The 22,816-nt window shown below is 40.5% G+C and overlaps 2 protein-coding genes across 2 annotated transcripts in view; both read left to right on the plus strand.

Annotated features, from left to right (window-relative positions):
- Lcch3 (Ligand-gated chloride channel homolog 3) overlaps positions 1 to 22,816 on the plus strand; it is a 623,958-nt gene that overhangs the window by 89,117 nt on the left and 512,025 nt on the right. The window lies entirely within an intron of this gene.
- Positions 471 to 21,259, plus strand: LOC138926528 (trichohyalin-like). The gene is made up of 9 exons (XM_070280998.1): positions 471 to 530; positions 6,941 to 7,462; positions 7,542 to 8,103; positions 11,695 to 12,161; positions 12,304 to 12,865; positions 16,457 to 16,923; positions 17,066 to 17,662; positions 19,960 to 20,499; positions 21,254 to 21,259. The coding sequence occupies exons 1-9, from the start codon at positions 471 to 473 to the stop codon at positions 21,257 to 21,259; spliced, it is 3,783 nt and encodes a 1,260-aa protein (XP_070137099.1).

The raw sequence follows: 22,816 nt of genomic DNA on the forward strand, positions 1-22,816 counted from the left end.
GCAAGTTATTTATTATAATACCTATATTGTTCCATGTTCAACATAATAACTAGGTTTTTTATAAATCTACTAACAGTACCCTGCCACGTTTCGCTGTGGCATATTGTGGTTGCACGCATAAGAAATAAGTCAAACAAAAAAGAATAATTTTCGTGGACTACCTATGTATGAGAATGGCAAAATCGTGAGCTTTCCAACGTTGGTTGTGTTACGGTCATTCATCACAGCATCCCGCAAACGGATATATTCTCGGACCGAAGTTTCGTCTGATTCAATCGGAGGAACAGCAAACGTTCTGTTTCAATTTTGGCATACATATCAACAATGTACTGATGAAACAACTGACGACATTTCAATATATGATTTTCATCGGTCCTCCGAACCATTAATCGGTATGAGTAAAAGTTCATCGCGCTGCACTTTTTATTCGTTTCTACACCATTGACTGGATCTACCATCCTCACATTGAAATGATATCCATCGGCACCATCCCAGAAGATGAGTGGATACTGAAAAGCATCGTAACAACGGTGAGTTTCTGCGACGTTTACCAATCGCTCGTTTCGTCGATGGGGAACAATATCTCGAGGTTGGAACTGATCCCCGACTATGACGATTGCCGCTTCGTCTATAGTTGGAGCATTGTATCTCTTGATATGTTCTCCAGCAGGCGTTTTGTCTGCATGTATCGATTGCTGTTTTGAAAAAATGCACCAAATGGTTCCGTTCGTGAAAAAGCTTCTGTAGCTGCGAAATAATGGGCTTCTTCACCGAGGTATTGATTCCATAACGTGCATCGACTTCAGCTCCATCATCACCAATGAAGTACATTTGAAGAAATTTGTGTTCGCTGTCTGAGAACGGAAGCAGGGAACCGGCTTTGTGATAGATTTGTCCATTGATTTTAAAAGTTGCCATCAATTGCGCAGTTATAATTTCCGCACCAAATGACGTCATTTGGAATCAAGAGTTGTATTTCCTAATGTTCGACAGGAAATGCTTCGATTCAGCAGATCCAGCTAATAGAGAGTGCAGAGGCTTTGGTGGTGCTTCAAGTTGAGGCAATTTCACTTTCCCGGAAGCGCGACACAATCCTTTTGGTTCGTTGTTGAATTTGAGAGCCTGACAGTGTGTGCAGACTTGATAAATCCGGCCAATAACGACATTGCGATTCGAGCTGTAATCAACAGTTGGATTATATCGGAATGCAAGACGATTATATTGCAGGTTTCGATCTGTTGCAAACTGTAAACGCGCTTCAGTTACCCTTGCCCTGTCGCGTTCATTATTTTGAGACCTAATCAAATCGATTGCTGCAGTACGCGACTGCCTAACTCTCAATTGTATTCGCTCAAGCCTAGCTGCTCGCGTTTCTGCTGTCTCCGCGTTGTGCATCCGCATGGCTCTCAGCCGCTCAGTCTCTTGAATGGAGGCCCGCTCTTCGTCAGTCCTATTCGAAATGTTACGTCTTTTTGCTTTTTTATTGCGAGTAAGACGACCAAAATTCGACTTCTTGGGTGGCATGACTTCGTTTCTAATGACTTCGTTTCTGACATTTTCATTTGACATTTTCTTCTTAGCTGTCTGCCTAAATAGAAAAGTAGGGGCACGGGGAAACGCGAAAAAAAACTGATATATTCGCAAACGCAGATAAGCTATCAACATCAAAAGTAGACATAAACCGAGCGGGAACCTCAACGCATGTTGGGTAAAAATTTTGGCTTAAACGGTTCAGAACTTTTCAAGTCTATAAATTACGTAGATACGAACAGAGCATTTTTATATATATAGATAAACCTACATATATCGTAGATATCACGGGTACTGGCGATGACAAACTCTTAGAAACATATTGATGAATACCATTAACCAAGTTAGCCAAGCAACTTAACATTAAATGATTTAAGTAAAAGAACTAAAAATCAAGAAGAAGGTGTTTATATTGTAGTCGTGTGAACAAAAATTATATTGTAGTCGTGTGAAAGAATGTAACATAGAGAAGGAATCATCTACGACCTTATAACGTACAAATATTCTTGATCAGCATCAACAGCCGAGTCGATATAGTCCATGCGTTTATCTTTCCGATCACAGGGGCTATAGGATATAGGACAGAACAATAGGATTTATCATGGAGACTCCTATAATGCAAAAACAGAAATCTGGTTGTAGCACCAGTTTATTTATGTTTTTGGAAAATGTTTTGAGGCCAAGCTGTTTGTTTATATATTGATGCCAAAGTGTTCCAATAGCTAATCTACAAATATGAGTCAAGAAGAAAGAAAGAATGGTTTGCGCAAAGTTTCATTAGTCGATAGCTTTAAAACTAAGAGACTAGTTTTCGTAGAAACAGACCGACGTACAGACGGACGGACGGACGCTCATATCAACTCAGGAGGTGATCCAGATCAAGAATATATACACTTTATAGGGTCAAAGGTATCTCATTCACTGCGTTGCACACTTTTAATATATATAATAACCTCCCTCTCTGCCATTATAATACCCTCTCTAAGGGTATAAAAATGATATGGTCAATGAATGTGTGTCGGTTTTTGGAAATAGGGAAATGATTATGTGAACAAGAAAGGAAAGCTAACATCGGGCGGAGCCGAAGGGATCGCAGCAGGTCAATTGATTCCTTTTTTTTTTTCTTGACCCTTCAGGGTAGAATTTCACTTTTCTACGAAAAAGTTTTCTTGTGATATAATTACTCCTTGTAAAATGCTATATTATATTTTATATTATAAAATTAAATTTCTTTATATATGTCCGAGTTAATTTTAAATTAATTAACAAAGAATTTAATTACCTGAATAATACCTGTCTAAGATTCAGGATCGTGAAAAAATAAATAAAATTGATTAACAAAAAAAATGCTTATTTACAAAAATTATATTTGTGTTTCTGCAGTTCATTAAAAAGTATATTTTACTACAATTCTTTCAGGTTTCAGGTTTTGCCTAGAAGGTTTTTCCTTTTAAAGCCTTTTTAAGCACGCGCTCAATCGCCATACAAATTTATCAATCGGCCTTCCGGTGCATCCGGAGAGATTGCGATTTTGTTTACCCGCACTTTTTCATACGTGTAATGCTTAAACACCCAACCTGACGATACTTCCCTAACCAACGAACTGCTGACCAACGAACTTGCTGCTGGGGCAAGCAGATCTCTCCCGAGGTGGTCGGAAAAGACAACTGCAACTGTTAAGTTACCGAGCGTTTTGTGTAACTACAAAATCCGAAATTCTCTTCTAATAATAAATGCGCCACTCTATATATTATTGTGTTTATTTACATATAACACCGAATTGTAATAATAAACGCGAAAGATTGCGAGATTGATTGCGGTTTTAAACGGCTCAACGCTTTACACTTCTAGAGGAGCAAAATTTTCAATAGAAAAAAAATAGAATGCAAAAAAACATATGCTCTTATTTACCCATCTGGCCCAGCGCAGCTTATTTTAAATATCGATAGGCTCAGCTGACCCCAACTTTATTTTTTATTTTACTGGCATTGAAAACTATCAATGACCAAACAATCGATGTGAGAAAATATTAGGCTTCACACTATTCCCTGCATTGGCTGTGTTTATTTTCCCGTTTAGCGGATTTTTGACGCTGGATGACCCTCGATGCCAGTGGATTAGGGTTACCACCTGACCCAAGTCCGGCATCCATCGCACGTGAGGACCACAATGCAACGGTAGGCCCTTCCGCAGATGATCTCCCCAAGTATTAGGGATTTTTTTTCAAGACCTAGACCTGCCGCTAAAATAAACCTTTCTGCTTTTGTGGAGTCTTGGGTTTTTTATATTTTTTTATATAAAACAAATACAAAAAAACGCATATATGAACGTGTTTGAAATATTTGTAATACCCTCAAAATCTTGATTTATTTAAAAAAAAAAACTTTTTTTTTTGGGATAAGCGTTATAACTTCAACAATTTTCATAAGTTTTTAATGAAATTTGTCTCGTTTTATTCAGGATTAATAAGACAATATTGATATGTGTCAAAAACGATAGCATATCAGTCGTACCGAAAATATGGCGTCAAAGTCGGAAAAACACGAAAAAAATTCTAAAATGTCAGTTTCTTGTGTAAAATTTTTATCGTTTTTGTTTAAATTAATTAAAGATATATTTTTTTCAAAAGCTAAAACATTTAACTATGAAAAAACGTTAGAAATTTTAAAATCCGCTTAAAATTATGCGTTAAGGAATTTTTAGAACTTTAACTGGAGCTCATCCGTTCCACGACAATGCGACAATCCACGCCCAACTGAGAGTCCCATATGTGAGCGAAGAAGTTCAGCGATTCGCCAATAGGTACGTGGAAAGGCTAGACCGACATCCTAATCCTGAGGCCATCAATCTTTTGGACAACAGCTACACCACAAGGAGGCTGAAACGGACCCACCCATTGGACCTCTGCCACTCGGGCGAAATAACTTGAATTCTATCGCTAAGGTTTACTGTTAAAATTAGTTTCCTAGGATAAGCAAACATTGTACTACTCAATATTTCATTAAGTTAAGGTCCCATTATAAAATTTAATTATTGTCCATATCTCCGGACAGATTTTAAATATAACTATTGATTGATTGATAATAAAAAAAAAAAAAAAAAAAAAAGGAATTTTTAAGCGCAAAAAAGTCACGAAAAACGCGTTTTTCCAAATAAATCAATGTAGAGCCTCCAGCGAATGTCTTTTTTAAGCTACTGTTTCAGGAGAGCTAAAAGGCCGCGTTTCATTAACGATCATCATTAACGATTCCTGTTTACAGCAATACGTGTTGAACGGATTGGCTATCTTCCCCTACCAGATCCTAGTACACGTGTGTATGTAATCGAACTGCGGAGATCCTTAGCACAGCCCCACGAACCAGGCCTCTCAAGGACTCCCACCTTCCGAGCTAAGATCACATAGCATGTGGTGGAACAGACCTTTATAGTTGGTCAACCCTCAACTTGACTGGTCAGTCTCAAAACCCATTTATGGGTTCCTCAGAAATACAAAACGGAGAAACGATTTACAAAGCCCACAACTCTACATAGCTTTACGGATAAAAGCTTGGATGATTTTCTGATCAAAAAGATTTCATTGTGGACACCTCATCCGAAAAGCAAGCTACTGCTACCAATTAATTAATTGCATCCGAGGCCGAAAACAATCCACAAAATTTTTTACCTAAGGGGAGCTATAGGAAAGGATTTCGCCATATTGGACCCATATAACGAATGGAGTTCCCAAAAAGGCAACAGTTCAAGTCAACATGATCAACAGATCAAGAAGAATGGCCAACTTCCCATCAAGTCCCAACAGAGTCGCTTAAAACCCTTCATAGACGTTCAAGGAGTTATACGAGTTCATAGTCGACTTGAACGAGCCGCCGTCAGTTACAACATTAACATTAAGCATTCTATCTTTACTCCGAAACGATCAACTTTAGCGGGTCTACTAGCTCGACATGTTCACGTAAATATTTACATACTAGCGGTAACGCATTATTCAACATTCTTCAACAATTACACAGTGCGACAAAAAAAAAAATTGGAGAAACTTTTAAAGAGACCTAGAAGAAATTGTTTATTAACGATTTTAAACCGATTTTAAAATTTCTGACGTTTTTCAATAGTTAAATGTTGTAGCTTTTGAAAACAAAATATATCTTAAATTTTTTTTAAACAAAAAGGATCAAGATTTATAGGGTGTTACAAATATAATATTTCAAATAATATTACAAATAAACAAGAAAGGAAAGCTAACTTCGGGCGGAGCCGAAGTTGATATACCCTTGCAGTAAATTGTGGAAAAAATTAAACACTGAAACTATTTAGTATACCTAGTATACTTTAAATTTGGTATAGTTAGCCTTTTTATCATTTTTAACAATACTATGGAATGATTTAACATATTCATTTGTTATACTGGGATTCCGGGAAGTAGGTTATTAATGATCATAAAATTGTGTTTATTTTCATTGTTAAGTTTACAACCCTTTACTTTTTAAATAACACCCGAATTTTTATTACGAGAAAACCATGGGATTATCCCATGATGACCTAATCCAGGTAATGCCGCCAATTGATGCCGCCAATGGAAATACTCCTTCGTTGAATGAACACGTGCAAGGGTTTTAAATTGCGTAACAGGTAGGGCAGGTATGAATGAAATTTATATGGGGACTGAGTACCTTTAAAATATCAGGTATTACCTTTTTTCTGATTGGTCAAATCGGAATAACATTATCCCTCAAATTTGGGCTGCAAATATTGGTAACGCCTAAGTTCATAACACAACAGGTAAAACAGGTATATAAAATGATCCTGACACTTTATTGCCTTGACAAAAAGGGTAAAACTGTATAACCTTAAAGGGTTAAGGGATTATACGTTTTTTTTTAAATATTACCTAACTTGTCTATGTTTTAAAAAAAACCACTAATCCGTAGATCAGTCTAAAAAAAATTTTATCGAGTGACGACGTTACTCTGCCAGTTAATTTAAAGTGCGTGAAAAGTATTTTTTGCCAGTGTTAATATTAAGGAGTGCAAGTTTTATTTTTTACCAGTGACAAAAAGTGTGTGTTTAAAAAATATATGAAATAATTGTTAAAACATATATTTTGGTAAGTCTATTCCCCTAAAAGCATCCCTTAGTATGAGATTTATGAAGGAGGAATTTAATCCTTCGTAAATTTCCTATTTCCATTTTTTACCATAATTGTGAATTCCATAATTGTGAAAATAATTTAATTTGAATTTTTTCCAACAGCACGCAAAAAATGCCACGTGTTTCCCGCACATCCCAGGAGCAACGCCGCCAAGCTGCTTTAAACCGCAGCAGAGCCCGTTACCAACTAAATGCGGTGGAAATAAGAAGCAGGAACTCGTAACACATCGCCAATGTACGAGCAAGCAACCCAGACTTACAGGAGGAAAGTCGTGCGCAGAATTCCGCAGCACGGGCTCAGAGGAGACGCAGCGAAAGGATTCGCAATCTAGAGCGCCTTCGGGATACTGCAGCACATGCTGATAGGCGACTGGATTTTCAATTCCGTGTTCCAGAGAGGGTTCGGGACGCAGAATCGCATTTTGATCGTCGACAGAACCCAGACTATCAGAGAGGTGTTTCAGAGAGGATTCGGGACATGGAAGCACGGGCGACCCGTCGAGAAGACCCCGAGGAGCGGCGACGAGAGCAGTTACGAAACACTGCTGACCATTCTACTCGGAGGGATAATCCAGAGCACCGAATTCCCGAACGGATTAGGGACATGGAGGCACACGCGGCCCGCCGAGTGGACCTGGAGGAGCGGCGACGAGAGCAGGTGCAAAATACTGCTGACCATGCGACGCGGAGGACTATTCCGGAGTACCGAAATCCGGAACGAGTTTGGGACGCCACAGCGCGTGCTATTCGTCGAGAGGACTCCGAGGAGCGGCGACAAGAGCAGGTGCAAAATACTGCTGACCATGCGACGCGGAGGACTATTCCGGAGTACCGAAATCCGGAACGAGTTCGGGACGCCACAGCGCGTGCTATTCGTCGAGAGGACTCCGAGGAGCGGCGACAAGAGCAGGTGCAAAATACTGCTGCCCATGCCTCTCGGAGGACCAATCCCGAATTTCGAATTCAAGAGCAGATTCGGGACGCCGCAGCGCGAGGACCCAGAGGAACGTGCAAGGGAACAGGAAAGGAACACTGGAGAACACCGACAGCGACGAAGGGATACGGAAGACAAGCAGCGAGAACGGGAAAGGGACGCCGATTACAGGAGAGCAACCAGGAGAAATCCCATCGCAAGAACACAGGAGCAACGGATAAACACATCGCAACGCCGGGAAACACGACAACAGCGGAGGATTCGGGAACAACAAATTCGACTAATGGCAGAGGAAAGATTAATAAACTTCAGGATGGACCCCCAAAATCGACTGGATGCCTCCCAAAGGCAGTCTCAACGCAATATGGACGCAAGAGCTCAACTTTCGGAGGACGAACTGGATCAGGAACGAGAACAACAGCGAAATAGGATTCGAGCAACAGCAAGGGATCTTTATCACAGGAACATAAAGGAAGGACCAACGGAAATTTGTATTTGCTGTGGAGGAACATGGTTCCGTTCGCATGCAAGTGGATTATACATCCTGGCTATCTCCTCTAAATTTCCCCTCCTAAACGTTGGCAACGCTTTTTATTTGTCACGAAAATTTCCTAGTCCGTCCGGTAAATATAACTTTTGCCATACTTGTCGTCGTGCCATCTCTCTTGGCAAACTCCCGTCACTCTGCCTTTCCAATGGGTTTGACTTCCCAGAAATTCCTGAGTGCTTGAATGGACTCACCTGCCTCGAAGAACGCCTCATCTCACCGAGAATTCCTTTTATGAGGATTATTTCCCTCGGCTATGAAAGGCAATGCGGAATCAGAGGGGCAGTAGTGAACGTTCCAATTTCAGTTCCTGATATTGTGACTGCGCTTCCGCGCTCTTTCAACTCTACTCATGTCATCCAAGTCCATTTAAAAAGGAGACTAGAGTACGCTCACAATTTCATGACTGAAACTATTCGACCCGCGCGGGTCCTTGAAGCTGTACGGTACTTAGTGAATACCGAGCTCTACAGAAAGCACAACATTTCACTGAACGAATCATGGCTAGCAGGACTTCAAGGAATTAATGAAATTCCTTTTATTGCGGATGAATCTAATCGCGAAGCAGTAGAGCAACTTCTTCAGCAGCAACACCTATCCCAAAATGCTGAAGAGCTCGAAGAAAATTTAAATCCCGGAGGCCATGAAACATTATTGGAAAATAATGATACTGCAATTCAGCGCATTGCATTGGCACCGGGTGAAGGCCGTCGCCCAACAAGCTTAACGCTTGACGAAGATGCAGAGGAACTTTCCTTTCCAACTATTTCTTGCGGAGAAATATTTAAAGGAAAGACAACCTATGCAAAAAAAGCCAGATCTCAAATCCGATTTTACGACCGTCGCTGCGCTGTAGTTCCTAAAGTTTTATACATGTATAAATTTTACGAAATGCAGCGCATTCAAAATTCCATTTCAATTGCTTTACGCAAAAAGTCAGGTGCAGTTACCGCTGGTAATCTGCGGGATGAGTCATTTGTTGACAGACTTGTTCAACATGATGATGGCTACCACATCCTTAAAGGCTTACGGTCTGCACCAGCTCATTGGGAGGCTGAAAAAAAAAAGTTATTGCTATGATTCGACAATTTGGGTTGCCAACCTTTTTCATTACTCTTTCCGCTGCTGAAACTAAGTGGAATGAACTTTTAGTTATCCTTTCCCTTCTATTAGATAATAGGGCTATAAGCGAGGAAGAAGCGGCAGCTCTTTCCAGCTCCGAAAAGGCTCGGTTAATCCGATCCGATCCAGTGACGTGCTCTCGATACTTCGATTACAGGTTGCGACAATTAATGAAATTGTTCAAAACCGATATTTTTGGGGAATTCAATCTTTCCCATTTTTATTGGAGAATCGAATTCCAGCACAGAGGATCTCCGCACTCTCATGGCATGTACTGGCTTGCTGGTGCTCCTAAGCTCGAAGACGCCGAAAATACCGAGCAAGTAATAAACTTTATCGATAGGTTTATTACTACAAATGGAGACGATCCTGAGCTACAAGAAGTAATTCAGTATCAACGCCACAAGCATAGTGCTTCCTGCCTGAGAGAGTTACGCGGACAGGAGTTCTGCCGATTCAATATGCCATATCCTCCTATGCCCGAAACGCTTCTTTTGCATCCAATGGAAGAAAACGAAGTAAATGTTGAAGAACATAAAACTTTGTTCAAAAAAATTAAGGAAGCTTTAAGGACCATTTCTAATGATGACGCAGCTTTATATAATAATTTTGATTATTTTCTGACCCACCTTGAAACTAATTTTGAAGCCTAAAAATTAGCCTTACGTTCCAGCTTGAAAAAGCCACAAATTTTTCTTCGCAGACGATTCTCCGACCGATTGCTCAATGCTTATAATAGAGATATTCTAGGCTTACACAGAGCTAATATGGATATTCAATTTATCCTAGGTGCTTACGCCTGTTGTAGTTATATTATTAACTACATAAACAAATCGAACAGAGGCGTATCGCAGTTGCTCCGTGAAGCCATGGCAGAAATAAGCCATGGGAATATTTCTATTAAAAGGAAATTACAGCACCTAGGGAATAAGTTTATTAACGCTACAGAAATATCGGCCCAAGAAGCAGCTTACATAATTTTGGGTAACGCATTATTCAACATTCTTCAACAATTACACAGTGCGACAAAAAAAAAAAATTGGAGAAACTTTTAAAGAGACCTAGAAGAAATTGTTTATTAACGATTTTAAACCGATTTTAAAATTTCTGACGTTTTTCAATAGTTAAATGTTGTAGCTTTTGAAAACAAAATATATCTTAAATTTTTTTTAAACAAAAAGGATCAAGATTTATAGGGTGTTACAAATATAATATTTCAAATAATATTACAAATAAACAAGAAAGGAAAGCTAACTTCGGGCGGAGCCGAAGTTGATATACCCTTGCAGTAAATTGTGGAAAAAATTAAACACTGAAACTATTTAGTATACCTAGTATACTTTAAATTTGGTATAGTTAGCCTTTTTATCATTTTTAACAATACTATGGAATGATTTAACATATTCATTTGTTATACTGGGATTCCGGGAAGTAGGTTATTAATGATCATAAAATTGTGTTTATTTTCATTGTTAAGTTTACAACCCTTTACTTTTTAAATAACACCCGAATTTTTATTACGAGAAAACCATGGGATTATCCCATGATGACCTAATCCAGGTAATGCCGCCAATTGATGCCGCCAATGGAAATACTCCTTCGTTGAATGAACACGTGCAAGGGTTTTAAATTGCGTAACAGGTAGGGCAGGTATGAATGAAATTTATATGGGGACTGAGTACCTTTAAAATATCAGGTATTACCTTTTTTCTGATTGGTCAAATCGGAATAACATTATCCCTCAAATTTGGGCTGCAAATATTGGTAACGCCTAAGTTCATAACACAACAGGTAAAACAGGTATATAAAATGATCCTGACACTTTATTGCCTTGACAAAAAGGGTAAAACTGTATAACCTTAAAGGGTTAAGGGATTATACGTTTTTTTTTAAATATTACCTAACTTGCCTATATATTAAAAAAACCACTAATCCGTAGATCAGTCTAAAAAAAATTTTATCGAGTGACGACGTTACTCTGCCAGTTAATTTAAAGTGCGTGAAAAGTATTTTTTGCCAGTGTTAATATTAAGGAGTGCAAGTTTTATTTTTTACCAGTGACAAAAAGTGTGTGTTTAAAAAATATATGAAATAATTGTTAAAACATATATTTTGGTAAGTCTATTCCCCTAAAAGCATCCCTTAGTATGAGATTTATGAAGGAGGAATTTAATCCTTCGTAAATTTCCTATTTCCATTTTTTACCATAATTGTGAATTCCATAATTGTGAAAATAATTTAATTTGAATTTTTTCCAACAGCACGCAAAAAATGCCACGTGTTTCCCGCACATCCCAGGAGCAACGCCGCCAAGCTGCTTTAAACCGCAGCAGAGCCCGTTACCAACTAAATGCGGTGGAAATAAGAAGCAGGAACTCGTAACACATCGCCAATGTACGAGCAAGCAACCCAGACTTACAGGAGGAAAGTCGTGCGCAGAATTCCGCAGCACGGGCTCAGAGGAGACGCAGCGAAAGGATTCGCAATCTAGAGCGCCTTCGGGATACTGCAGCACATGCTGATAGGCGACTGGATTTTCAATTCCGTGTTCCAGAGAGGGTTCGGGACGCAGAATCGCATTTTGATCGTCGACAGAACCCAGACTATCAGAGAGGTGTTTCAGAGAGGATTCGGGACATGGAAGCACGGGCGACCCGTCGAGAAGACCCCGAGGAGCGGCGACGAGAGCAGTTACGAAACACTGCTGACCATTCTACTCGGAGGGATAATCCAGAGCACCGAATTCCCGAACGGATTAGGGACATGGAGGCACACGCGGCCCGCCGAGTGGACCTGGAGGAGCGGCGACGAGAGCAGGTGCAAAATACTGCTGACCATGCGACGCGGAGGACTATTCCGGAGTACCGAAATCCGGAACGAGTTCGGGACGCCACAGCGCGTGCTATTCGTCGAGAGGACTCCGAGGAGCGGCGACAAGAGCAGGTGCAAAATACTGCTGACCATGCGACGCGGAGGACTATTCCGGAGTACCGAAATCCGGAACGAGTTCGGGACGCCACAGCGCGTGCTATTCGTCGAGAGGACTCCGAGGAGCGGCGACAAGAGCAGGTGCAAAATACTGCTGCCCATGCCTCTCGGAGGACCAATCCCGAATTTCGAATTCAAGAGCAGATTCGGGACGCCGCAGCGCGAGGACCCAGAGGAACGTGCAAGGGAACAGGAAAGGAACACTGGAGAACACCGACAGCGACGAAGGGATACGGAAGACAAGCAGCGAGAACGGGAAAGGGACGCCGATTACAGGAGAGCAACCAGGAGAAATCCCATCGCAAGAACACAGGAGCAACGGATAAACACATCGCAACGCCGGGAAACACGACAACAGCGGAGGATTCGGGAACAACAAATTCGACTAATGGCAGAGGAAAGATTAATAAACTTCAGGATGGACCCCCAAAATCGACTGGATGCCTCCCAAAGGCAGTCTCAACGCAATATGGACGCAAGAGCTCAACTTTCGGAGGACGAACTGGATCAGGAACGAGAACAACAGCGAAATAGGATTCGAGCAACAGCAAGGGATCTTTATCACAGGAACATAAAGGAAGGACCAACGGAAATTTGTATTTGCTGTGGAGGAACATGGTTCCGTTCGCATGCAAGTGGATTATACATCCTGGCTATCTCCTCTAAATTTCCCCTCCTAAACGTTGGCAACGCTTTTTATTTGTCACGAAAATTTCCTAGTCCGTCCGGTAAATATAACTTTTGCCATACTTGTCGTCGTGCCATCTCTCTTGGCAAACTCCCGTCACTCTGCCTTTCCAATGGGTTTGACTTCCCAGAAATTCCTGAGTGCTTGAATGGACTCACCTGCCTCGAAGAACGCCTCATCTCACCGAGAATTCCTTTTATGAGGATTATTTCCCTCGGCTATGAAAGGCAATGCGGAATCAGAGGGGCAGTAGTGAACGTTCCAATTTCAGTTCCTGATATTGTGACTGCGCTTCCGCGCTCTTTCAACTCTACTCATGTCATCCAAGTCCATTTAAAAAGGAGACTAGAGTACGCTCACAATTTCATGACTGAAACTATTCGACCCGCGCGGGTCCTTGAAGCTGTACGGTACTTAGTGAATACCGAGCTCTACAGAAAGCACAACATTTCACTGAACGAATCATGGCTAGCAGGACTTCAAGGAATTAATGAAATTCCTTTTATTGCGGATGAATCTAATCGCGAAGCAGTAGAGCAACTTCTTCAGCAGCAACACCTATCCCAAAATGCTGAAGAGCTCGAAGAAAATTTAAATCCCGGAGGCCATGAAACATTATTGGAAAATAATGATACTGCAATTCAGCGCATTGCATTGGCACCGGGTGAAGGCCGTCGCCCAACAAGCTTAACGCTTGACGAAGACGCAGAGGAACTTTCCTTTCCAACTATTTCTTGCGGAGAAATATTTAAAGGAAAGACAACCTATGCAAAAAAAGCCAGATCTCAAATCCGATTTTACGACCGTCGCTGCGCTGTAGTTCCTAAAGTTTTATACATGTATAAATTTTACGAAATGCAGCGCATTCAAAATTCTATTTCAATTGCTTTACGCAAAAAGTCAGGTGCAGTTACCGCTGGTAATCTGCGGGATGAGTCATTTGTTGACAGACTTGTTCAACATGATGATGGCTACCACATCCTTAAAGGCTTACGGTCTGCACCAGCTCATTGGGAGGCTGAAAAAAAAAGTTATTGCTATGATTCGACAATTTGGGTTGCCAACCTTTTTCATTACTCTTTCCGCTGCTGAAACTAAGTGGAATGAACTTTTAGTTATCCTTTCCCTTCTATTAGATAATAGGGCTATAAGCGAGGAAGAAGCGGCAGCTCTTTCCAGCTCCGAAAAGGCTCGGTTAATCCGATCCGATCCAGTGACGTGCTCTCGATACTTCGATTACAGGTTGCGACAATTAATGAAATTGTTCAAAACCGATATTTTTGGGGAATTCAATCTTTCCCATTTTTATTGGAGAATCGAATTCCAGCACAGAGGATCTCCGCACTCTCATGGCATGTACTGGCTTGCTGGTGCTCCTAAGCTCGAAGACGCCGAAAATACCGAGCAAGTAATAAACTTTATCGATAGGTTTATTACTACAAATGGAGACGATCCTGAGCTACAAGAAGTAATTCAGTATCAACGCCACAAGCATAGTGCTTCCTGCCTGAGAGAGTTACGCGGACAGGAGTTCTGCCGATTCAATATGCCATATCCTCCTATGCCCGAAACGCTTCTTTTGCATCCAATGGAAGAAAACGAAGTAAATGTTGAAGAACATAAAACTTTGTTCAAAAAAATTAAGGAAGCTTTAAGGACCATTTCTAATGATGACGCAGCTTTATATAATAATTTTGATTATTTTCTGACCCACCTTGAAACTAATTTTGAAGCCTAAAAATTAGCCTTACGTTCCAGCTTGAAAAAGCCACAAATTTTTCTTCGCAGACGATTCTCCGACCGATTGCTCAATGCTTATAATAGAGATATTCTAGGCTTACACAGAGCTAATATGGATATTCAATTTATCCTAGGTGCTTACGCCTGTTGTAGTTATATTATTAACTACATAAACAAATCGAACAGAGGCGTATCGCAGTTGCTCCGTGAAGCCATGGCAGAAATAAGCCATGGGAATATTTCTATTAAAAGGAAATTACAGCACCTAGGGAATAAGTTTATTAACGCTACAGAAATATCGGCCCAAGAAGCAGCTTACATAATTTTGGGTAACGCATTATTCAACATTCTTCAACAATTACACAGTGCGACAAAAAAAAAAAATTGGAGAAACTTTTAAAGAGACCTAGAAGAAATTGTTTATTAACGATTTTAAACCGATTTTAAAATTTCTGACGTTTTTCAATAGTTAAATGTTGTAGCTTTTGAAAACAAAATATATCTTAAATTTTTTTTAAACAAAAAGGATCAAGATTTATAGGGTGTTACAAATATAATATTTCAAATAATATTACAAATAAACAAGAAAGGAAAGCTAACTTCGGGCGGAGCCGAAGTTGATATACCCTTGCAGTAAATTGTGGAAAAAATTAAACACTGAAACTATTTAGTATACCTAGTATACTTTAAATTTGGTATAGTTAGCCTTTTTATCATTTTTAACAATACTATGGAATGATTTAACATATTCATTTGTTATACTGGGATTCCGGGAAGTAGGTTATTAATGATCATAAAATTGTGTTTATTTTCATTGTTAAGTTTACAACCCTTTACTTTTTAAATAACACCCGAATTTTTATTACGAGAAAACCATGGGATTATCCCATGATGACCTAATCCAGGTAATGCCGCCAATTGATGCCGCCAATGGAAATACTCCTTCGTTGAATGAACACGTGCAAGGGTTTTAAATTGCGTAACAGGTAGGGCAGGTATGAATGAAATTTATATGGGGACTGAGTACCTTTAAAATATCAGGTATTACCTTTTTTCTGATTGGTCAAATCGGAATAACATTATCCCTCAAATTTGGGCTGCAAATATTGGTAACGCCTAAGTTCATAACACAACAGGTAAAACAGGTATATAAAATGATCCTGACACTTTATTGCCTTGACAAAAAGGGTAAAACTGTATAACCTTAAAGGGTTAAGGGATTATACGTTTTTTTTTAAATATTACCTAACTTGTCTATGTTTTAAAAAAAACCACTAATCCGTAGATCAGTCTAAAAAAAATTTTATCGAGTGACGACGTTACTCTGCCAGTTAATTTAAAGTGCGTGAAAAGTATTTTTTGCCAGTGTTAATATTAAGGAGTGCAAGTTTTATTTTTTACCAGTGACAAAAAGTGTGTGTTTAAAAAATATATGAAATAATTGTTAAAACATATATTTTGGTAAGTCTATTCCCCTAAAAGCATCCCTTAGTATGAGATTTATGAAGGAGGAATTTAATCCTTCGTAAATTTCCTATTTCCATTTTTTACCATAATTGTGAATTCCATAATTGTGAAAATAATTTAATTTGAATTTTTTCCAACAGCACGCAAAAAATGCCACGTGTTTCCCGCACATCCCAGGAGCAACGCCGCCAAGCTGCTTTAAACCGCAGCAGAGCCCGCTACCAACAAAATGCGGTGGAAATAAGAAGCAGGAACTCGTAACACATCGCCAATGTACGAGCAAGCAACCCAGACTTACAGGAGGAAAGTCGTGCGCAGAATTCCGCAGCACGGGCTCAGAGGAGACGCAGCGAAAGGATTCGCAATCTAGAGCGCCTTCGGGATACTGCAGCACATGCTGATAGGCGACTGGATTTTCAATTCCGTGTTCCAGAGAGGGTTCGGGACGCAGAATCGCATTTTGATCGTCGACAGAACCCAGACTATCAGAGAGGTGTTTCAGAGAGGATTCGGGACATGGAAGCACGGGCGACCCGTCGAGAAGACCCCGAGGAGCGGCGACGAGAGCAGTTACGAAACACTGCTGACCATTCTACTCGGAGGGATAATCCAGAGCACCGAATTCCCGAACGGATTAGGGACATGGAGGCACACGCGGCCCGCCGAGTGGACCTGGAGGAGCGGCGACGAGAGCAGGTGCAAAATACTGCTGACCATGCGACGCGGAGGACTATTCCGGAGTACCGAAATCCGGAACGGGTACGGGACGCCACAGCGCGTGCTATTCGTCGAGAGGACTCCCAGGAGCGGCGACAAGAGCAGGTGCAAAATACTGCTGATCATACGACGCGGAGGACTATTCCTGAGTACCGAAATCCGGAACGAGTTCGGGACGCCACAGCGCGTGCTATTCGTCGAGAGGACTCCGAGGAGCGGCGACAAGAGCAGGTGCAAAATACTGCTGCCCATGCCTCTCGGAGGACCAATCCCGAATTTCGAATTCAAGAGCAGATTCGGGACGCCGCAGCGCGAGGACCCAGAGGAACGTGCAAGGGAACAGGAAAGGAACACTGGAGAACACCGACAGCGACGAAGGGATACGGAAGACAAGCAGCGAGAACGGGAAAGGGACGCCGATTACAGGAGAGCAACCAGGAGAAATCCCATCGCAAGAACACAGGAGCAACGGATAAACACATCGCAACGCCGGGAAACACGACAACAGCGGAGGATTCGGGAACAACAAATTCGACTAATGGCAGAGGAAAGATTAATAAACTTCAGGATGGACCCCCAAAATCGACTGGATGCCTCCCAAAGGCAGTCTCAACGCAATATGGACGCAAGAGCTCAACTTTCGGAGGACGAACTGGATCAGGAACGAGAACAACAGCGAAATAGGATTCGAGCAACAGCAAGGGATCTTTATCACAGGAACATAAAGGAAGGACCAACGGAAATTTGTATTTGCTGTGGAGGAACATGGTTCCGTTCGCATGTAAGTGGATTATACATCCTGGCTATCTCCTCTAAATTTCCCCTCCTAAACGTTGGCAACGCTTTTTATTTGTCACGAAAATTTCCTAGTCCGTCCGGTAAATATAACTTTTGCCATACTTGTCGTCGTGCCATCTCTCTTGGCAAACTCCCGTCACTCTGCCTTTCCAATGGGTTTGACTTCCCAGAAATTCCTGAGTGCTTGAATGGACTCACCTGCCTCGAAGAACGCCTCATCTCACCGAGAATTCCTTTTATGAGGATTATTTCCCTCGGCTATGAAAGGCAATGCGGAATCAGAGGGGCAGTAGTGAACGTTCCAATTTCAGTTCCTGATATTGTGACTGCGCTTCCGCGCTCTTTCAACTCTACTCATGTCATCCAAGTCCATTTAAAAAGGAGACTAGAGTACGCTCACAATTTCATGACTGAAACTATTCGACCCGCGCGGGTCCTTGAAGCTGTACGGTACTTAGTGAATACCGAGCTCTACAGAAAGCACAACATTTCACTGAACGAATCATGGCTAGCAGGACTTCAAGGAATTAATGAAATTCCTTTTATTGCGGATGAATCTAATCGCGAAGCAGTAGAGCAACTTCTTCAGCAGCAACACCTATCCCAAAATGCTGAAGAGCTCGAAGAAAATTTAAATCCCGGAGGCCATGAAACATTATTGGAAAATAATGATACTGCAATTCAGCGCATTGCATTGGCACCGGGTGAAGGCCGTCGCCCAACAAGCTTAACGCTTGACGAAGACGCAGAGGAACTTTCCTTTCCAACTATTTCTTGCGGAGAAATATTTAAAGGAAAGACAACCTATGCAAAAAAAGCCAGATCTCAAATCCGATTTTACGACCGTCGCTGCGCTGTAGTTCCTAAAGTTTTATACATGTATAAATTTTACGAAATGCAGCGCATTCAAAATTCCATTTCAATTGCTTTACGCAAAAAGTCAGGTGCAGTTACCGCTGGTAATCTGCGGGATGAGTCATTTGTTGACAGACTTGTTCAACATGATGATGGCTACCACATCCTTAAAGGCTTACGGTCTGCACCAGCTCATTGGGAGGCTGAAAAAAAAAAGTTATTGCTATGATTCGACAATTTGGGTTGCCAACCTTTTTCATTACTCTTTCCTCTGCTGAAACTAAGTGGAATGAACTTTTAGTTATCCTTTCCCTTCTATTGGATAATAGAGCTATAAGCGAGGAAGAAGCGGCAGCTCTTTCCAGCTCCGAAAAGGCTCGGTTAATCCGATCCGATCCAGTGACGTGCTCTCGATACTTCGATTACAGGTTGCGACAATTAATGAAATTGTTCAAAACCGATATTTTTGGGGAATTCAATCTTTCCCATTTTTATTGGAGAATCGAATTCCAGCACAGAGGATCTCCGCACTCTCATGGCATGTACTGGCTTGCTGGTGCCCCTAAGCTCGAAGACGCCGAAAATACCGAGCAAGTAATAAACTTTATCGATAGGTTTATTACTACAAATGGAGACGATCCTGAGCTACAAGAAGTAATTCAGTATCAACGCCACAAGCATAGTGCTTCCTGCCTGAGAGAGTTACGCGGACAGGAGTTCTGCCGATTCAATATGCCATATCCTCCTATGCCCGAAACGCTTCTTTTGCATCCAATGGAAGAAAACGAAGTAAATGTTGAAGAACATAAAACTTTGTTCAAAAAAATTAAGGAAGCTTTAAGGACCATTTCTAATGATGACGCAGCTTTATATAATAATTTTGATTATTTTCTGACCCACCTTGAAACTAATTTTGAAGCCTAAAAATTAGCCTTACGTTCCAGCTTGAAAAAGCCACAAATTTTTCTTCGCAGACGATTCTCCGACCGATTGCTCAATGCTTATAATAAAGATATTCTAGGCTTACACAGAGCTAATATGGATATTCAATTTATCCTAGATGCTTACGCCTGTTGTAGTTATATTATTAACTACATAAACAAATCGAAAAGAGGCGTATCGCAGTTGCTCCGTGAAGCCATGGCAGAAATAAGCCATGGGAATATTTCTATTAAAAGGAAATTACAGCACCTAGGGAATAAGTTTATTAACGCTACAGAAATATCGGCCCAAAAAGCAGCTTACAATATTTTGGGTCTGCATATGTCGGAGGCAAGTGAAGGTACTATTTTTATAAACACTTGCCATCCAGACAAACGAGTTAGATTGACTCGCTCAAATGAAGAATTAGAGCGACTACCAAACAACTCGGTGGATATTTTTGAGCGTAATATTCTTGACCGATATGTGCAAAGGCATGCGCAGTTGGAAGGAATTTGTTTAGCAGATTTCGCGGCTTGGTACAGATTTGTCAAGCGAAATGCACGATCTGCCGCTAATCATAGGGAAGACTATGATGAAGAAAATGATGTGGAGGTAGATGACGAAGATGAAGTTGCGGAGCAAAGCTATCCACTGATGGATGGGTCTGGTTGCGTTAAGAAACGCAGGCATGCCCTGATTCTAAGGTGGGTTCGCTTTAGCATTAACTCTTCACCTTCCGATTATTTCCGAGAGCATTTGATGCTTTTCTATCCTTGGCGAAATGAAGAAGCTGAACTTCTTTCCAACGATATTGAAGACACATTCCGAGTAAACCATGAAGCCATTAAGGCAAAAAAAAGGAACTATGATGTGTTTGATGATATGGAGTTAGAAAGAGTTCTAGAAGATTTGCAAGAGGATAGGGGAGATAATGCTCCTGTTGCGGAAGAACCTGCCTCCCAATTTTTAGACGAAGAGTTTAGAGCTTTGGCAGTACCAAATATAGAGCGGAACGTAAATATTCTACAGGATGACAATGCAGTAAACAACCCTGAAGAAGACGGCGAACTTCAATTAATTAGACTCCCCCCGTTAGTTTCTAATGATGACCTTTGCTCGCTAACTCGGTCCCTCAACCATAAGCAAAGACAATATTATGCACATGTGATGCATAATGTTGTTTGTAAAAATATTTTTTACGAATATGTTGGTGGAGGGGCGGGTGTGGGAAAAAGCAGACTGATTTCTACCATCTATCAGTCTGTGACTTGGCGAGCAAATAAGCTTCCTGGTGCTACGGATTCGGCAAAGGTTTTATTATGTGCTCCAACTGGAAAAGCTGCTTTTGGAATTGGAGGACTGACACTTCATTCAGTGTTTTCTCTTCCAATTAATCAGGCTTCAGGTCCCTTAAGACCTTTAAGCAATGACAGTTTAAATACAATTCATTGCAAGTTGATTGATCTCCAATTAATTATAATTGATGAAATTTCAATGGTTGGTTCTAAAATGCTTTCATTTTTGGATCAAAGGCTTCGTCAAATTTTCCGAAGTCCTGACATATGTTTTGGTGGAAAATCAATTATAGTTTTTGGAGATCTAAAGCAGCTTTCCCCAGTTGGAGACAGTTGGATATTTTCGGAGAGGACAATTAATCCTTATAGCGTTTTAGCAGGAAATAGCCTATGGAGCAACTTTAAGTATTTTGAGCTCACAGAAATAATGCGCCAAAGAGGCGATCATGCATTTGCTCAAGCCCTGAATCATTTATCTGAGGCTTGCATGACAATTGCAGATATAGAGCTCCTAAAACAAAGAGTTGTTTCACCCAGCGAAGTTCCTGATGATGCCATTCATTTATTTTCTTCTAACGAAGAAGTTAACAATTACAATTCCATTAAACTAGCGCAAATTGGGACGGAAGAGTTGGTTTCCACTGCTGTTGATACAGTGAAAACTGCGAACATATCTGCACGAAACAGAGAAAACACGTTAAGATATGCTCAAAATATGAAAACCTCTGAAACACAGGGTTTGCCATATAATCTTTATCTCAAAACAACTGCTAAATATATGGTTACCGTCAATATAGACACAAGTGACGGACTTGTAAATGGAGCAACTGGTCAGCAGATGCAAATTGATCATTGCTTAGTGAATGGCTCAAATTTAGTAACGCGACTTTGGATTAAATTTTTTGAACCCACGGTTGGTGCTATCGCCAGATCAAAAGTTCGAAACAACCCCGATTCCGAATGGACTCCAATAGTAAAAGCCTCTCGAGTTTTTCAATGTGGAAGATCTGAGCATGCTTCTGTTGACCGAAAACAATTTCCAATTGTTCCCGCTGAGGCTATTACCATCCACAAGAGTCAAGGAGCAACATATAGCAAAGTCGCCGTGCATCTTAAAAGAGGCATCAAGCGAGCTTCGCTATATGTTGGATGCAGCAGGGCCACTAGCGCATTAGGACTTTTCCTTCTAGGCGACTTTGTTCCTCCAACAAGATTTGGAGCCCAAAATGTCCAAGACGAAATTCAAAAGTTAAGAGAGGAAAAGTTCTTGACTACGCATTATTAACAGTAATGAAGATATCTCTCTATATTACCATAATGTTGAGTCTCTTCGAAGCCATCGCGAAGATATTTTCAATGACCCTATTATTTGTTCTGCGAGTTTTCTTTGTTTTGTTGAAACTTGGACTCTTCCCAGCGAAGACTTTTCTTTACAAGGTTTTGACATTATAAGAAGAATTGATAGCAATCGATTGAATGGTATTAACAAAAATGGAATTATAATTTATGCCAAGCAAAATATTGCCGAAAATGTAGTTTGCTTGTTTGAGACAAATAAGTCTTTAAGCTCAAGAACTACATACCAATCAATAGCCTTTAAATATCTGGATACATCCTTTATTGTTGTTTATAGGAACCCTGCTTTTCCTATAACACAATTTCGAAATGAAATTATGGCGGATGTTGAAAGGATACGCAGCTTGGAAAATAATAGCAAATTGGTTATTTTAGGAGATTTTAATATATGCAGATCTACAAACACTGATCGACTTGAGGAAGCTTTAAATGAATTTAATCTTAGTCCAATCAACAATTGTGCTACTACCAAAAGTTTGACGCAAATCGATTGGATATTTGCTGATGATGAGCTAAGGAATGCTGTGGTTCTTACATACAAAACGAGCTATAGTCATCATGATGGAATTTTTCTTAAATATAGCTGTTAAGATTTGTTTATTAATTTATTAACTTATTTATTTATTTGAATTGTATATATGTACATATTTCATTAATTAGTATTAGTAATATATTTGTATATTATTTACAGATTTTTAAAAATTGTT

The sequence above is a fragment of the Drosophila bipectinata genome, chromosome XL, assembly GCF_030179905.1.
Source record: "Drosophila bipectinata strain 14024-0381.07 chromosome XL, DbipHiC1v2, whole genome shotgun sequence".
NCBI classification, from domain to species: Eukaryota; Metazoa; Arthropoda; class Insecta; order Diptera; family Drosophilidae; genus Drosophila; species Drosophila bipectinata.

Bases quoted from the DNA above. Each gene is read 5' to 3' on its own strand.
- LOC138926528 (XM_070280998.1), top strand. From the start codon at position 471: ATGATATCCATCGGCACCATCCCAGAAGATGAGTGGATACTGAAAAGC. The intron at 7,463-7,541 runs GTGCAAAATACT...GGGACGCCACAG, and splicing joins AGGAGCGGCGACAAGAGCAG to CGCGTGCTATTCGTCGAGAG. The intron at 16,924-17,065 runs GTACGGGACGCC...GGGACGCCACAG, and splicing joins AGTACCGAAATCCGGAACGG to CGCGTGCTATTCGTCGAGAG.